Genomic DNA, 17,000 nt, shown 5'->3' with positions numbered 1-17,000 from the left:
AAAATTCCATAGGTTGACAATCCTATTAAAATAAGAAGCCTGAAATGTGGAAGTTTTGCAAATACTTATGAGCTTTTAAGTTGAAGGAATTACTTAGCCTTGTACGGCCATGAGTTACAAAATAAACGAAGAATGAAGGATTGATGGACAGAGGTAGAGGGGAAGAGGAATTAACAAATATCTAAGACACCGAAAGTATGTTGACATTGGTGCACTTACTATCATTTTCAGTCTTCTTTTCTTTTTTCTTGTAGAAAGTGAAGAAAATGATAGCAATAAACTGGAAAAAGCCTTGGTAGACATTCTGAGTGATATACAAACTCCACAACTTCATCAACAGGTGAATATTTTTGATTATCGCCGTGCTTTTCAAAATCACGCAATTTCTGGACCAAAAAAATCAACTAAGAATTGTATTTTTCATCTCCATCAATTATGATTACAACAATAATCAACAAACCTTGAAAAAAGCGAACAAAATGGATCCAAATCTGCCAATCGTAGCTCACGGACGTGACCTTTTGAACAAGTCGAAGTGAGCTACTTCCTGAGTGGTCCACTGAGACGATTGATGGCAGCGGAAAACAAAGCCGTAGATTGACGTTTAGAGTTGAAAGTTTGCGTGATTTGAAAAGCACATTAAAATAGTTTAAAGTCTAGACACCCCACCGCCCTTAAAAAACTGACATTTGCCTATAGCATATATTGAGTCACAGGTTCCGTCAAAACTATGCCGGAGGAATTTGAAAATGGAGGTTTCACTCTGACTCTGGGAACGCATCAGATGTTTTCCGTCCACACTACGCCGGAGAAATTTAAACACCCAACAATCACTGGTCTTTTTTGGATTTGCGTTTGAGGAAAACTCGCTCAGAGAAATCATATGATTACCGTAACACTATCTTTTTTGAAAAGCTCGATTATCAAAATGTTTTCCGTCTACACGAAAATGAAAAGTTCGCATTTTCTTATTTCTCCCGTTTGAAGAGCATTTTCGAAAAGCTCCGTCTTCGTGACGGAATAGTGGGAACGGTAGGCCTAACCGAAAAAATAAAGCTGCATTTTGAAATTTCTCCGGCGTAGTGTGGACGCCGCCATAAATTGAAACATTTTTTTTTCTAATAGCGCTATAGCGCGGTGATGATATAGTCCTAAGTGACGAGTACGTAATAAGTGAATAGAATTAAATAAAGACTTAATTTAAGCAGGTTAAACACTTAATAGCCAAAGGCTACTATACTTGTGGCCCTCGGAAAATAAAATTATAAACGTAATGAAAAATGAACAATACTTTGAATACAAATATACATAATGTATCAATGGTCTACATAAATGTTACCTGGTATACACAATGAAGTCAATGAGTTTAGACACATGTTAACTTATTCTTGTAATTTTTGTGTCAAGGGTCTACAGTGTGTCTTGTCCGCTGTGGGAATTCCAGTCTCTGTTTTACTCCAAGCTGTGAGGACCGTCATTGAAACAGCACAAAAGCAAAGTAAGTACATTGTTTATTGGGATATTTTACCAAACGTTTATTGCATTTTATGTCAGTCATATATTGGTTCCTGCTGCATCACCCAGCTCTCAAATATTTCTAAGGTTAGTAATTTAAGGTAAAGGTAAAATTTTTGTTAGGGCAAGTGGTCCATCCTGCCGAAGCTTGGCATGGTTTGAATCTCATTAAGCATTTGCACTCCCCCCTGAATGGGAGGCTAGTCCATTGCAGGGTTACCCCCAGCATTAATTTTGGCAGTACAGTTATATATACCTAGATGAAGAGAGGTACTGTGATGGTAAAATTTTTTGCCTAAGAACACGTCGCAATGTCCCCGGCCAGGGCTTGACATGTACCCGTCAATCTGGAGTCCAACCCACAAACCGTGAGGTCACCGCGCCTCCAAGATGAAAAATAATGCCTCCTTAATCAAGCTTATGCTCAAAAGTTCATTGGCACTGATGTTTTGTTTGAACCAACACAAGATCACACGTCAGATGACCACGATGAAGTAAGAGAAGACACCAAACTACTGCTGAATTTTTGCGATGTACAGCGGCAACTTATACAAACACACAACTCAATCTTGAAACTGTATAAGGAGGAGCAGGGATCTGGGGAAGAGTCCTGGAAAGGAAAGAGCAAGGAACTGGTAAGGAGTTTGATCAGTTGGGTGAAACAAGTAACAGTTGATTGTGAATTCTTGTCTCACACCCGAGGGCTGGGTTGTTCAAAAGCCGGTTAACACTAACCCAGGATTAATAGTTAACCAAAGTATTAATTTTTGTGGTATAAAAATGTTTTTCACTGCTTATGTTTTGTATAGTTTGAGATTATTCAAACTCAGAACTGAAGGGCAAACAAAATAAAGTGACAAACGTAGCGAAAAGTTAAAATCAATCACAGGGAACGAACGTCACATGCAAAACGGAAAGAATGACATGCGATGTGATGTGTTCTCATTAGTAATAATTCTTTGCCAAACGGTTGACAAAATTTTCAGCGACCTTAAAAAGATTGTTTACTAAAACCTCAATAATAATACAATAACCAGCTGACCTGATGTGCTACCTGGTAATTTACAGTCTTTAGCCAGCCTTCTTGGTCTTACAAAATCTGAAGCTGCCGAGCTACTGTCTGCTCTACAAGGGAGCCAGTCCAATCAACAGACAGCAGTGTCCAAGAAACCCACTCGATCAGTTCCTCAGATGAGTGTCACATCCTTCCTCGGATGCTTTGAGTACACTTCAGGTAGCAACCAGGGAAAAGAATCAAAGGATGTAACGCAAGGAAACACAGCTGGGCCGTCACCAGTGGCTCTGCCAAAGGCTGTTGCTATGAGGAAAGGCTTGTCCAACGAAATGACAATTCAACTCTGTGAGTGGTTCTCCTTGCAAATAACTGGTCATATTAGATAGGTAGACAGCCAGCCAGCCAGCCAGCCAGACACACAGACTTAACCACGGTAAAATTCGTCAGCTTTTCTGTAACAAATTCTACTTTTGTAACAAATTCTACTTTTGTTTGGTTTCTCCCCTTAGCTAGTGATTCTAAACTCATCATGTGTTTTTTTTTCTTTCTGTCCTTTTAGCAAGCTTTCTTTTCAAGGTAGGTTGGAATTTTATTATTATTGTAATTATTATTGTTGGTAAGTAATTTATTTAATATTGTATTTATATTTATTGAAAAAAATGATTAGTATAGGTAATCGTATGAATGCGACTTCAGTTAACCATTTATACAATGAGTGATATTTAAAAATTCTCTTAAAGTTGCCCAAGCCTTTAGACAGGTGCAATTTGAAAGAATTTTTTTCAAATATCACGAGTAGTGTAAATCCGTGATTGTTTCAGGTTTTAGAGCGGCTTTCAACTGAGTGTCCAAAGTAATCAGGCAATTACTTTGGTTTTGGTTTTGGTTTTGGTTTTGGTTTTGGTTTTGGTTTTGGTTTTGGTTTTGGTTTTGGGTCTGGGTCTGGGTCTGGGTCTGGGTCTGGGTCTGGGTCTGGGTCTGGGTCTGGGTCTGGGTCTGGGTCTGGGTCTGGGTCTGGGTCTGGGTCTGGGTCTGGGTCTGGGTCTGGGTCTGGGTCTGGGTCTGGGTCTGGGTCTGGGTCTGGGTCTGGGTCTGGGTCTGGGTCTGGGTCTGGGTTTGGGTTTGGGTTTGGGTTTGGGTTTTGGTTTTACTGCGGTTTGAGATTGGCTAAGTAGTGTAAAGGGCAAGTAATTGGTTTGGTTTTGGTTTCACGACACTCAATTGAAAACCACTCGATACGATTAGTCATTTATTATATGACTGAGAAAATTACGAACGCGTGCGCGTTAATTTACACTGCAATGCCAATTAAATATTAACGATAAATTTGCCTGCTCTCAGCCAATCACAATGAAGTAGTTTTCTCATTCCTATAATAAAACGTAATCAAGAATTTGATTAATCTACTACATGGTGTTAACTGTTTTAACTAAGACATGGTTTTTATCTGTTGTTCTTCAAGAAAAGGCTCCTTTAAGCAGCCTCAGATGGCTGCACAAATTAGTGTTTCATGTAATATATCAAACACGAGAGACGCTGTTTCATGTTGTAATACATGCTTTGTATATTTCTTCTTTAGAATTGCCTCTTAGGGGAATGTTCTTCTGGAAGCTTAGCTCTTCCTTTTGACTCATCTGGAATTGAACCTCAACATTTAATGGTAAGGTCGTATGTCTCTTGAAAAATTACCCTACAGACTTGCATGTCCCTTGAAAAATTACTACATGGGCAGATTTATCTGAAATTGATAGGACTTTAAGACGAAATCCGATAGGAAATCGAGTAATTTCAACTTTTAGTGGACAAAAACTTGTACCAGAATAATGTTAAGTATAGCACAGTCCTTTTTGCATTTTCTAAAAGCTAAAGATATAAATATTTGCCTGAAATAACACCAAAGACAATTTCCCATGGGAAGTCAAGGAAATAAATTTCAAAGTTCAGAGAAATTGTGCGAATAAAGGTAAAATTTCATCATCTCACCAGTATTTTCAAGTGTTTCATATGAACTGCAACAGTTGTTTTGGACTTCTGGTGTTGTTAGAAATGAATTCTTTTGGGAGGATATTTAAAACAGTCGGATAGAAGTTTGCAATAGAGTGTAAATAATGTTGGTACAACGTTTTTGTGCGCTCGTACTCGAACGTCTGATGGATTCCCTCTTAAACATCCATTTCGTTGTCAGGGCCCCAAACTAAGACTAGCTAAATTGTTGCGTTACCGGGGCAGGACCTATCTCGATTCTTGAAATTTGCCTGCATTCAAACCGATTCTGGATTCTGGATGGACGCTCACACAATTTCTTTAATTTTATTTTCACAGACCCTTCTTGTTTCTGGTTGGCTATTAGATCCGGACCTGTGTTACGATAAAGTAGATTCCATGTTTCATCTTCACTCTCTCATATCAAGAATAAGTTCGCTTCCAGGTAGGCAAAAAAGTCTTGAATTTTGGATCCGAAAATGTGTTCAAACCCTGTGTTGCATCACAAACCTGTAGCGCATTTACTTCGGAGGCTTGCGATGCAATTGCACTGAGTTCACCGTCGAGGTTAACAGATAAGAGATGGCTTCAAATGATTCTTTACTCCTTTACAAACTACTGAATGGCTAACCCTACAAGATTACATTACTTGAACAAAATTCGGACGTTTTATTTCGGGCGTTAATTTTCGGACACTTTTTATCCCATTTCGGACAAATTTCGGACACTTTGCTGAAATATTTACGGCTACGAAACACGAATTAGACTGAAACAACATCTGTGAAAATGATAGTTTCACGCCACCTTCAAGGTTTTACGAATACACCGACGAGAAAATAACAAATTCAATCAAGCCGTTACATATGTCCAGTAGTGTCTCAACTAGAGTTCGCTCCATAAAGCCCAGCGTAGAGGAAACTAAGAGCTTTGGAGTTACTTCCAAGTTTTCTACTGTGCTGTAAAAATTTCGGACGCTTAAAAGTTCGGACGGTTATATTTTCGGACCCTTTTTTGTCCGAAATTTTCTGCAAGTAATGTACGCGCCTCATGTACGCATGTAAAATAGATCTGTGCATTTTTGCACCTACCCTTACTTCTTCTCACTTAGTTATCTTCTCAACATTTGCAAGTCTGCGGTAATTTTGTTGCAGGAGGATTACCAAGCGAGAGTTCCTCTGCCGAGTCAACTGACAATGTTATTTCACCGTGGTGGGAGAATGTACGTCACACTCTGGCCCAGTCCACAGCAACAAGCCGGGCGCTATCGCTTGCTTCAGTGTGTAGAGCTGTTGCCATGGAAATCAGCACAGCGTCCAAGAAAGTACAGGTATGGTGGGGTACACTGATACTAAGGCGCTTTTCAGGATTCTTTTAATATTCGGTGGATTGGATATCATCGAAGAAGCCTTTGCAACAGTAGCATGATATGTTAAATTGGTAGAATTCAAGTAGTATAGTGTACTAAAGCAAATGTTGCAATCTGATTGGCTGGCGACGTTGTTTCGTTAGTTACGGAAGAGGATTTAGAAACATTACTTGAGAACACAATTTGTCGTCTGAGAAGATTAAACCTTGAAATTATGACAGCTTTGGAACCTAAGACTAATCAATAACTGCGGTGCAGTTCATTGAAAGCTCACAGACTTGTTTATATCGCAGGATGAAGAAGAGGAAGCTGAGAGGGAGGAGTTGGCCGCGGGAGACTGGATATCAGTATCAGTGGAGATAGAGCGCTGGAACCTGCTGGTGTGTCAGCTGAGTGACTTGCAGGCTCTTGCAGGCTTTATCAGTCGATTGACAGCTGCCAATCATACTACTAACAACCAAGCCGCAGATACTAGGGACACCCCTGAGCTGTCAGTTATTGGTAAGCGTTATATCCTTAAGGTGCTGAGTTTAAACCCTCTCATCCATACACAAATTCGCTTTGAAAGTGAAGGATTGTCCCTTACGTTGCAAAGTAATCCCAGTAGCAATTTTGTAAAGATGTCGTTCCGAGACTTAGCACTTCGTCACAGGAAGGTAAATTTACCTTATCAAATTGAAGTTGATAACTAGCTGTGTGTTTCACTTGCGCGCCAATGCAGCCCAACAGTTTCTGTAGTAACTAATACCTTGTACTTGAAACTTATTAAGCGTGGAATGCAATGGCCTTTCTTGAATCAGTGCATGCGTTTCCATACGAAATGGTAGTGAAACAGTAGTTAACAGAACAATTTAATAAGTATGGCTGTTTTCGGTTTCGTTTTTTTTAACTCAAATGTTTAAGGGCGAGATGTAAGGGCAACGTTTTCTTTCAACCTGTCGCGCAACATTTTCTCAAGTTGAAAAGCGTTGTTGTGCGTATTTTCACCGGTGTTTTAAGTTGCAAGGAGGGGTAGAAATTCTCCAACCTCTATCAGAAACCAGCGATAAGTGCTGTCCTGATCGGCCACTAGGCTTGAAGACACACTTTGCTTGAATGCATACAGTAAAACCTGCAGCCGGGTCCTCATAAATAAGGTGTATATGACTACCTTGGAATTCCAGCCTCTCTGTTTTAGCCAGGCCCAGTTGTTCAAATCGTGGATAAGTGTTAAGAAAACAAAGTACACTATCCACTGGATAGTGATTTTTCCGGTGGATTGTATTATCCACCTTTCGAGCAATTGGGCTAGGTGGTGATCAAATGGTACTTGTTTCGTCCCCCATTTAGGGTTCTTGAGTACCGGTCATGGGGGAGCTTCTAAAGTGTTGTCCAAGTACATAATACAATGCGATACACCAGCGAGTCATTTGGGAATTCCTCGCGCTCCCAGGAAGATAGAGCTTGAGATTCAGAGTGAGGCTGGGGACGAGGATCAACCGGAAGTCGAACCTGAACCTGAGAATAACTCGGAGCTGGAAGGTTTGTTTTCTTGTAAACATGCGTTTGTGTTTCGAAGAGAAGTGCTTGATGATATGCGTTTTATTATATAAAGTTTGTTGAAGAATGTGTCTAGATTTGAATTTAGATGTCAAAGTAAAAAGGTTGGTTGTTGTTTTTGTATATTAATTGCGGTTTTATACAAGGATTTGCAGCCCTGAGAAAAGACGTAATTTTACACGTGTAAAATTACGATAAGTTTTGGTCGTGATGATATCGATGACGTAATATTTTATGTCATTTTTTACCCTTTAACTCTACGTAAAGTTGTTGGTGTATGATCGAAACATCTTCGGAACTTCCTCGAAAGTCTTCGGCAATCTTCGGTTAACTTCGAACATTATCGGAAAATGTTCGGAAGCGTTCGTGTGGGCTTGGGACACCCTTGTATTATTCTCTATATGAGCAGGAAAACGTGGTATTAGATGTAAAAATCTTGCCATCGTGTAAGAATCTATCAGTTGCAAAACTGAATTTTTTTATTTCTATACATTTTGCCCTTGACTTACCAGTTAAATAAAATTATTGTTGAGATAATCGACGGGAACTATCACTGTTTTTGTTTCAGGTCTTAGCGAGTTGCGTCTGAAGTTTGCACAGACTCTGCGCCAGGATGTTCTGTGGGCTTACTGTGCTGTGGAGTGCGTGACATACTGGCATGGTAGCAAAGAAGTACGTGACATAGCAACTCAAATCAAAGAGAGAGATAAAAAAAAATAAACATGTTTTTGGGGGAAGATTGGAAAACATTTTCCAAGTCGCTAAAAAATAGATTCGTAAAGGAGCCATGTCACAGTTTGCATATGTTGAAAAGTTTAGCCTAAATTTTTCAAGTTCGTTGTTTGTAATCCGTGTCAATCTTCTCCATCCTTAAATATTCTAGTTCCTTTATGGTTTATTATTATCTCTTTGGTGTTTTTCTATCTTAGTAAACTATTATTTTCAGCTTTCTTTTAATTTAAAGGTAATATTTTTTCATGGCCAAAGTAACTCAAAATACCGTGACTGAGCTCCTCACCACGCCTGTCGCCCATTGTAGTAGGGAGTATTTGGCCAAATATCATTTCCTCGTTGTAATTCTTCTGATATACTTGACTCTGTTTTGACTTTGCAAGGAGAACGCAGCTCCTGATTAGCCTGCGTACCTGGCGAAATTTTGTGCGAGGACCTTGTTTCGGCGGCGAAAGTGGTGAAACTGTGTGGAGAACGGTGAATAGTCAAGGGGTCTACGAAGCGAAGCACTCGTTCGCGGAATCGCGCCACCTATGCAGGCTGAATGTTGATGAATCGTGAGCTTTGAAAGGAAATAGTGTGAATTTTTCAGGCCGAAAGGTGATAAAGCTGATCGAGGAAAACGTTTTTCTCTTTTGTTTCCAATTTAGGAAACCAGCAAGTTATTTTTTGCTCTGGAGCACTTGAGGTGTATACACTGTGCGGCGTTACAACACGGTATGTCCTCAGCTCAGAAGAGTAATTCTCTTTACTGTAATGTTACTTGTGAGAATTTGGTAATACATTATCACAATATTTCACTGATTTTCTGTTATATTCTCATTACCTGTCTTCTTGACGAGGTATTGAATTAGTAAGGCGAAATTTCATTTTGACTAGTTACTAATTTTTCTGTGAAAGGGTGGTGCCCAAAGAGCCCAAGATATTTTTTGCAGAAGGGCCCGAAGTGATAAAATGGGAACTGGGACAGAGAACCACAAACAAAAACGTGGTGATGGTACTGGCCGATTTGGGCAAAACATAGGCTGAGAAATGGGATTTTGGCAATATTTCTGTTGGGAGGAGGCAGACCAGCTGGTTATTAACAAATATGACCGAGGAGTTGAAGTAGGGTCTACCGAGAAACAACTCCAGCTTATTAGTCAGAGGGGGACTTGAACCCGCGACCTTCGGATTTCAAGTCCGGCGCCCTAGCCACTCGGCCACGCTGCCTCCATCAAATGTGATTTATTGACAGGATGTCCAGAATCAAAATTGCCGTTCTGGTGAAATTTTGAATCTTCTCTCATTATTATTGCTGCGTTATAGTAGTTATTTCTTTGCTCTCACCACTTTGGGCGTTTTTTCTTTGTACTGCGAGGTAATAAAGCGAGATTATGGCAAGCTCCCTACCATACTCTTTAAAACATGCCAAGTTCGGGATCCGCTGCTGTTCTGTTTTCAGAAGATATGTGGCACAATCGGTTCTCCAACATAAATAGATATGTTGCCTGGTTTGGTTTAGTCTTATTTTTTCGTTGTTTTAAAATTTCAGGCCTGGCAGTCACGTTATGGAAAAGATATTTCAAGGAGAAAATATCAGCGACAGTTATGCTGATGGAGAAGGTTTGTTGATTATTTCCCGTGCATATGGCTAGCTCCTTGAGCGGACAAAATAAACCGAATCCTGCGCTGTCATTGGCTACCCGAGCGGGCAAGATGGCTCTATCTTGCCCGCTCGGGACTACTCGCTGTGTCCCACAAGAACAATTTTCCCGAAAGCCATATAATAAATCTTGTATCGACCAAGCTTGTTCTGTCAAGATGGCTTGACATTGGCCTCGTTCTTGTCTTTGCGTGTTTATGGACGGAGACAGAGTCGAGGTCCATAAACACGCCAATCTCCAGTCATTTTAATACTGGCGGACTGGCAAAGAGTTTCCGAGTCTTCTATACATTTACATCAGCGCTACAATGTCACGTTTAAGGCGCTCAGATAAAAGTTTAGAAAAACTGAGTAAACCAAGTTGAATTTATGAGGACTACCCTCAAATACTAGTGGTCTGATGGTGTTATTAGTGGCAACTTTTCTCCGAATACGACCCTAACGTATATTAAGATTCAAAAGATGACCCAAAGGCCCACGAGAATGTCTGGAGGACTTCCGAATATTTTCGAGTGTTATTAGGAATTCATCAAATACTTCCGACAATCTCCCGAAGATTCCTAATTTCCTAACACCTTCGGAGTACTCGACTGAATTTCTTGAGGAAGATTGGTCGAAAGGTCTACGAATGCTCCTGCGAGATCATTGCATAAAATCCGTGATTTCTATTGATGTTGTGTGACTTGTTCTTGTAGGTTGGCAAAGCACCCAAAGATCGACTTTGCCGAAAGGTTTGTAGTGTTTTCTTTCAAACGTCCCGATGGCAACCGTTTACTTGTCTGAAAACATTTCTTTGTCCTCTGGTTACAAGCGTAGAAAATACATCAGCTGCTACGTATTCCAAATGGAGTCACTGCTTCTCTTGGTATCCTCTTTACTGATGTTTTTAGAGCATTTCTCAAAGCGTTTGTCAGTCAACCTCACAGACTGTTTGTTGTATTTTAGAGTAGGTACGAAGAAATCAACTAGTCTCTTTAATTTCTAAATAACTTTTTCACAGACCGTGGATCTAAGTTTTAGTGCACTGGAACAGTTCCTGAAAGCCACTGTACAACTTCTGGAATTGATAGTTGAGGTAAGTTGAGAGGAGTGAAAGCCATTCCAATGAAGCCTATCATATTATTACCATTTGCCAACAAATTTTTATATCGTTTGATTCTCTTTCCGCCGGAACTGCTGCTCTGCGAACTCATGGTCATCGCCTTATTTTCTCAGTGATTCAGGCCTTCTGAGTCAGTCCTCTCCAGGTTTCCTATGTTGTGTTCTTGGGCGATAAACCAATTTGCGATGACGGCTTGAAGACAAATATTCTCGAAGATGAGACACTGAATTCCGAAGATTGTCAAAAAACCCCACAGATTTTTGAATGCGTCTTCTTCCAGAAATCTGTAGTTTTACAAGACCACTTTGAAACACATAGTTGTGTGTCATTTTATTTCAACTTGCGCACGAAATCATCTGATAATGTATAATTATTTCTATTTTTATTAGGTTGACTGGGTCGATTCTGAGATGATCGATCTAGAAATGGAGGATTTCTGGCACGCTGGCGAGACGTAAGTGCAAACTTCTTAACGTTCTGTAAGCATCTCCAGCCGCGACTGACCGTTTGTGTCTGGTTTGGTTCCTAGGGGTGCAAAGTCCCTCATTGAGGAGGCCCAGGAGCAGCCAAAGAGTAATGGACCTCTGGTAAAGCTCCATGCCAAGCTGGTCACTGTTCTGTGGATAATAATGGGCCTGGACATGAAAAGTGTTAAACCGCTGACGCTCTTCGATACAACGGTGATGTTATGTTGTCTAGCTCTGGCGCTAGGGGGCGGGGGATTCGGGGGATTCGTTCAAACCACCTAAATTACAAAAAAAATGATGAAACATTATAAAACGTTGACTTGGCCTCAGACTGCCGAAATTCCATTTCCAAGGATCTCAATTTTAAACGTTTTCTGGGGGAAGATGCCCCGGACCCCGTTACAGGGCATTACGTTCGTATCTCGAACCCCCTTCTCTAGAATCCTGTATCCACCCCAATGGCTTTCATTTTAGTCTTTTAAAAAAACACGTATTTGGTGGTTCGTAAAATTGGAAGTACCTTAATGACTTTCATTTTCATGATGGGCAGGTAACACACGCAAACAATCATAGATTCACGTGGTTCGAGTCTAAGAGTTGTATTCTTGCGCAAAGCAATGTACTGTCACAATACGTCTCTCGCCCAGGAGTATTAAGGAGAATTGCTGAAATGTTAGGAAACCTGACATAATTGCCGAGAGGGATGGGAGGGGAGACTAGGGGTAACTGGTGATATACTAGAATCCCCCAGGGGTAGTAGCAACACTCTTAGTCACCTGAGGAGCAGAGCTAAACAGTGGTACTGATGAACCACCTTGTGTGGAACAATTTGCAAACCGCTGTTTTCATTGACATTTAGTTGTAACTGTTTACAGAGTAAGGATTCATTCATGAGGGATTTCAGCTCCACCCGTCCATTAGCGTCTGACGATGTCGACAGGTCCATTGTTGAAACAAGAGAAAAGGTAAATCATCACTATCAACATGATCAGTTCATTCTTGTCGTGTAGGAAATAGGGTGCGGGAAATCATCTCTGTCGGTCGACCTCTATCACTCACAACATTGCACGCTACGGCTCAACTCCTGTAGCTCTTTCTCCACCTTAATGATCTGCTCTTACTATAATAATAATAATAGATTTGTATAGCGCCATATCCAGGGCTCATGGCGCTTTACAGTAAAAAATGTTATTAAAAATAAAATTTACATTAAAAATTTACATCAGTGATAAAAAATTACTAACAAATAAAATAGCTAAGCTGTAAAATTGAAAGTAAAACTAGGAATCATTAAAACCCTTTAAATAAAAACTGACTAACTTAACTAAGTGACTGACTAACTAACTAGCTAAACTATCTAATCTACTAATTAACTAACTAACCAAAAGTCTAGTTATAAAATTTGTTAAAAAGATATGTCTTTATACAAGTCTTAAAATCTGATAGCGAGCCGCTCCCTCTTATATGCAATTCACCGGGATTTCACGGTAATCCAACTAAAACTGTGGCAATGGCAGCAGATGTACTGTTATTTTGGGGGGCATGTATTTTTCTTCGAAAAGTTCAACTAATCTGGCCATCGTAAGTCATTAGTTTCTAACGGTTCTTCTCATTTTCTGACTCCACCCTTGGTCCCAAGGGCTGGAGAACGTCATTCCAAACTCATTTTGTCCCTCCCCATTCCTGTGCAATGTTGAGAAAACACTTTCATCGAATACAAGTTTGCATTTTACCATTTTAACTTATGATTTCATGTTTTTGCACATTTTCCAACACAATTTGTCAATACTTGTAACTTTCTTATAATCTAATTGAGGCCGTGATTTGATGTTCTCGAAATCGTGACTAAAACTGTTTATTTGTTCAAAGTACCTTCACCTTCTTGTTTTTTGTTGATTTATTTTGAAAGAAACCCGTTATTTTTTTTTGTGTGGGTGTGTTTTTTTTTTTTTATTCCAGTTCCTTACTCGTGCCCTGTCCTTCACGGTGAGCACTATGTCGACCCAGTCCTCGCACAAAGTTCTCGGACGAGAGGACAGTGACAATGATAACCTGAGAACGATGTCTGGCACATCCTCTAATGACTGGCCAGCGGTGATTTACACGTTCGCGGAGCAGTTTGGGATGGACAGTGATCCGCTGAAGTGCCATATCGTGCGTGAATTGTACTCCGCTGGCTTTGATAACGTTGCAAAAGAGGTATTGAAGGATATGTTGGTCAAAGTTAAACAAACATTTTTGTTATACATCCCAACTCAAATACGTTTTCCGATTGGAGGAAAACGTGTCACGTGTCGTGGGTCAAAAGACACTAACTCTCTAGGGCGAACAAATCTCACTAACTCCCTAAGGAAGCAACAGCATGAACTTTCGACTTGCACGTGATCAGGTCGTGCTCCTTGAAACCACGGCGAATTTGTGTGCCAGCTGGCGCAAAGCAAACGATTTCTTCTTAGTTTTTTTCTACTTTTGAGTTGGGAGGTACAACAAAACACTTAATGACTGGCCCCGCGGGAAACAGTAAGTTTTGTTTCCCCTCGACCCTCATTGAGGGTCTCGGGGAAACAAAACTCACTGTTTCTCTTGGGGCCAGTCAATAAGTGCTTATTCTTCACTTCCTAAATTCTTTCCCCCCTCGAGACATTTGAAACTGGATCCCAAACCACACTGAAGACGTCACTCCACTGTCTCTGATTGGTTGTTGTTTTCCCGCGAAAATTCAAAACCAAGCAACACCCAATCAGAGGCGCTTCACGGATCTCTGTACAGCGACGTCATCAGTATTGATTTTTTGGGGGTCAAATTTCAGACTCGTATCGCCTCTCGTTTCATATCGTCTCTCGAGCGGAGGAAAAATTACGCCCGCGATGAAAGAAGTTTGTTGAGTGAGGCTAATAAGGGCCTGAAAACTGAGGTTCCATTACACTAGGTTTACATTCAGTGATTTTAGATGGCCTTTGAAATATCACTTCCTTCCTTCTTTTTTCGCCAGACCATGTTCTCCGTTCACGACCAGCGGGCCCTGGGTTCACAGCTCCTAAGAATTGTGGGACAGCGGCTTGCCTACGTCATCCTGGATGCTTCAGAGTCCTCTGAACGCGCCAATCGCTTGTCACGCCTGCCAACGCAAATCAGCAGCTGGATCAAGTCACAAGTACTGTAAAGAAAATTGTCTCTTGCAATTTGTGGTTTCGCGCGCTTTCCATTCAACCAAAAATTCCGCAACTTTCGAAAATCCAGCGATTGTCAGAATTCTAGGAGGAGAATCATTCAACGGAAAATTCCGAGAGCAAAGTCAAATAGAACGAAAGTTCGATCTCGCGAGATTGTCTTTTCTTCTGTAAATGTCAGAAAAACCGTTCCATTCGCCTCTGGAAATTTCCAGAAATAAAACCGGGATTTTTGGTTGAGTTAAAAGAATCTTGAAAGACAGTTGAAATACGACGCGCAGCGGGGAATTTTTGGCGAAAGTCGAGGTGTTTGGAAATGTGATAAAACACTTTCTTGAGTATGACATGCCATCTCAATGGAATCTAAAACTAAAGAGTAAACAGAGGTTAAGTCTTTGGTAACCAAAACCACTGTTACGGTTATCATTTCCTTCGATGTAACTAACTTAGTGAATTACTGATTAGTTTGCGTTGAGAATCTTTCCTCCATTAAGGTTGGTTTTCATATGATTGCTAGGATCGCTGAAAAACAGTTCGTTATACATGCACACACACACATATATATAGACCTAAACTTTATGCACTCTCGAAATTACAGAGCAGCATTTCTGCTCATTTGTTCGAGTTACCTTATCATATTAGTGGCGGCGCGGTGGCCTCATGGTTAGAGCGCCCGTCTCCGGATCGAGCGGTCTGGGCTCGAGCCCTGGCCGGGGACATATTGTTGTATTCTTAGGCAAGACACTTTACTCTCACAGTGCCTCTCTCCACCCAAGTGTAGAAATGGGTACCGGCGAATTTAATACGGGGGTAACTCTGCGATGAAGTAGCATCCCATGCAGGGGAGAGTAGAAATACTGCTATTCGCTTCATGCTACAGAAACTAGGATAAGCTCAGACTTTACCTTTTACTTTACTCAGTCTCGACGAGCGTAACGATCATATGGAAACCACTTCAAAGATTGTAGCGATCGTTCCAATGATAAATATACAAGAATTCACTGCGTCGCTGTTTTATCCAGGTCCTCTCTTTTTTGTAATTCTTCAGCGACCGTGCAAACCAGCTTGTAGTGACAACACAGCAATCTTTCTAAAGTGTTTTTCTCTTTCTGTTTCAGGACCCGTCTAGATTGTCTTGTCGTAAGGTCCCTCTCTCGCATACTGTTGATCTTCTGCGTGTAGTGCTAAGCCTGACACCGCAAGACTCGCCCGACTACTCTCTGACTTCAGGATTGGCCGAGTCCATCAAATTCCTCCTCTAGACATGAAGGATAACATTATCCAGTCAGTTGGCTGTCGTGTTTGGCTAGCGTAGCTTCCGTACACATCCTTGTGAATTCGGCAACGAAGGTTACGTTTTCAGCAGAATACAGGGTCCGATGTAATCCTTCGCCAGACTTGGAAAGATGCGTTTCCAAAACCTGGAATAGTTTCTCCACAAACTCAACAGTTCAGCAGCCTCACGCTTACATTGCAATCAAATTCAACATTGGAAATGGCGTTGTATCGTCAGGTTAAGCTAATCATAGGACCCAAGTGCGTCTGAAGTCCGGATTCAAACACGCAAATCAAGACCTCAGTTTTAGCCTGACGAAGACGAGGAATCGTGCCAAACATATTCATTTAGCACAGTTATCTCACAATAACTCCAAAAGGGGCACTAAATTTCCTCGTATTTTAAACGTTATTCCATTTTCGCTTTCCCACAGAGTACCTCACAGCTCAAGTTTCAAACTGCTTCCCACATAGAGGTACTAACAAGTATCGTTTGTTATCGTTTATATCGCCGGGGGGAAGCTAGTTACTCTTGAAGGCCTTTTACGGGAGGCGAGGAGGACTGTTGTCGTATTCCCGTCATATTTAGCTAGCTCACATAAAAGAAAAGGTACAAAAGAGTTTTTAATATTTGTTTAATAGTTACTACTAAATTAGCTTGCATAAGAACGACAACAGAATACAAATATGCTGAACGAATAAAGGCTCGATTACCAGCCGCTGTTCGGGAAAGGAGCTCGCGCTCCTCTTCAAGAAGACGCGCGGGGACTGGACCCGAGAGAACGGCGGAAATCGACCCTAGGACAAATAGCTTCGATAGAATACATATATTTCCCTCAAATATTTTTCCTGTTGAGAAAATGGGGGGAGGGGTGGTTTTACTTGTTGATCGTGGACGTACTTATAGGGAGATAATGACATTAAAGAGAAGAGTTTATATATAGGTTTTACTGTCAAATATCAATAGTCTTCTATAGAGATCCAAATTGAAAATGGGTATTTTAGTAAAAAGATGTCGCACGAAAAACGGTATTTTTTTGAAAAGGAAATGAATGTGAGAACAACTATAATGTTGCCATATGTAATAAAAATTCAACAGGTTCTTGAATCACTATTGTGATATTTTTGTGACCCTAATTTTAAGAAAGTGGCCAATAATATTGAAATATATTACGACCACTTTGCCCTAGT

General features: G+C 40.7%; 1 protein-coding gene across 4 annotated transcripts in view; it reads left to right on the top strand.

Annotated features, from left to right (window-relative positions):
* LOC110056153 (rab3 GTPase-activating protein non-catalytic subunit-like) overlaps positions 1-16,917 on the top strand; it is a 35,111-nt gene extending 18,194 nt beyond the window's left edge. For all 4 annotated transcript variants that reach the window (XM_089290838.1, XM_089290840.1, XM_089290841.1 and 1 more), the window contains 21 exons: positions 255-340; positions 1,408-1,498; positions 1,984-2,150; positions 2,584-2,875; positions 3,090-3,106; positions 4,110-4,190; positions 4,853-4,958; positions 5,665-5,840; positions 6,173-6,380; positions 7,209-7,400; positions 7,987-8,090; positions 8,801-8,867; positions 9,685-9,755; positions 10,491-10,526; positions 10,796-10,870; positions 11,287-11,351; positions 11,427-11,577; positions 12,240-12,329; positions 13,324-13,563; positions 14,357-14,518; positions 15,653-16,917. In XM_089290838.1, coding sequence (XP_089146964.1) covers positions 255-340; positions 1,408-1,498; positions 1,984-2,150; positions 2,584-2,875; positions 3,090-3,106; positions 4,110-4,190; positions 4,853-4,958; positions 5,665-5,840; positions 6,173-6,380; positions 7,209-7,400; positions 7,987-8,090; positions 8,801-8,867; positions 9,685-9,755; positions 10,491-10,526; positions 10,796-10,870; positions 11,287-11,351; positions 11,427-11,577; positions 12,240-12,329; positions 13,324-13,563; positions 14,357-14,518; positions 15,653-15,796 — 2,621 coding nt within the window. In that variant the 3' untranslated portion in view covers positions 15,797-16,917. The remainder of the gene's footprint in view (positions 1-254; positions 341-1,407; positions 1,499-1,983; positions 2,151-2,583; positions 2,876-3,089; positions 3,107-4,109; positions 4,191-4,852; positions 4,959-5,664; positions 5,841-6,172; positions 6,381-7,208; positions 7,401-7,986; positions 8,091-8,800; positions 8,868-9,684; positions 9,756-10,490; positions 10,527-10,795; positions 10,871-11,286; positions 11,352-11,426; positions 11,578-12,239; positions 12,330-13,323; positions 13,564-14,356; positions 14,519-15,652) is intronic.
* The last annotated feature ends 83 nt before the right edge of the window (positions 16,918-17,000 follow it).

The sequence above is a fragment of the Orbicella faveolata genome, unplaced genomic scaffold (assembly GCF_042242905.1).
Source record: "Orbicella faveolata isolate gen_17 unplaced genomic scaffold, um_ofav_v1 contig_24, whole genome shotgun sequence".
Taxonomy (NCBI): Eukaryota; Metazoa; Cnidaria; class Anthozoa; order Scleractinia; family Merulinidae; genus Orbicella; species Orbicella faveolata.
The sequence above is the reverse complement of the archived record's forward strand: the minus strand, read 5'-3'. Positions and strand labels throughout refer to the sequence as shown.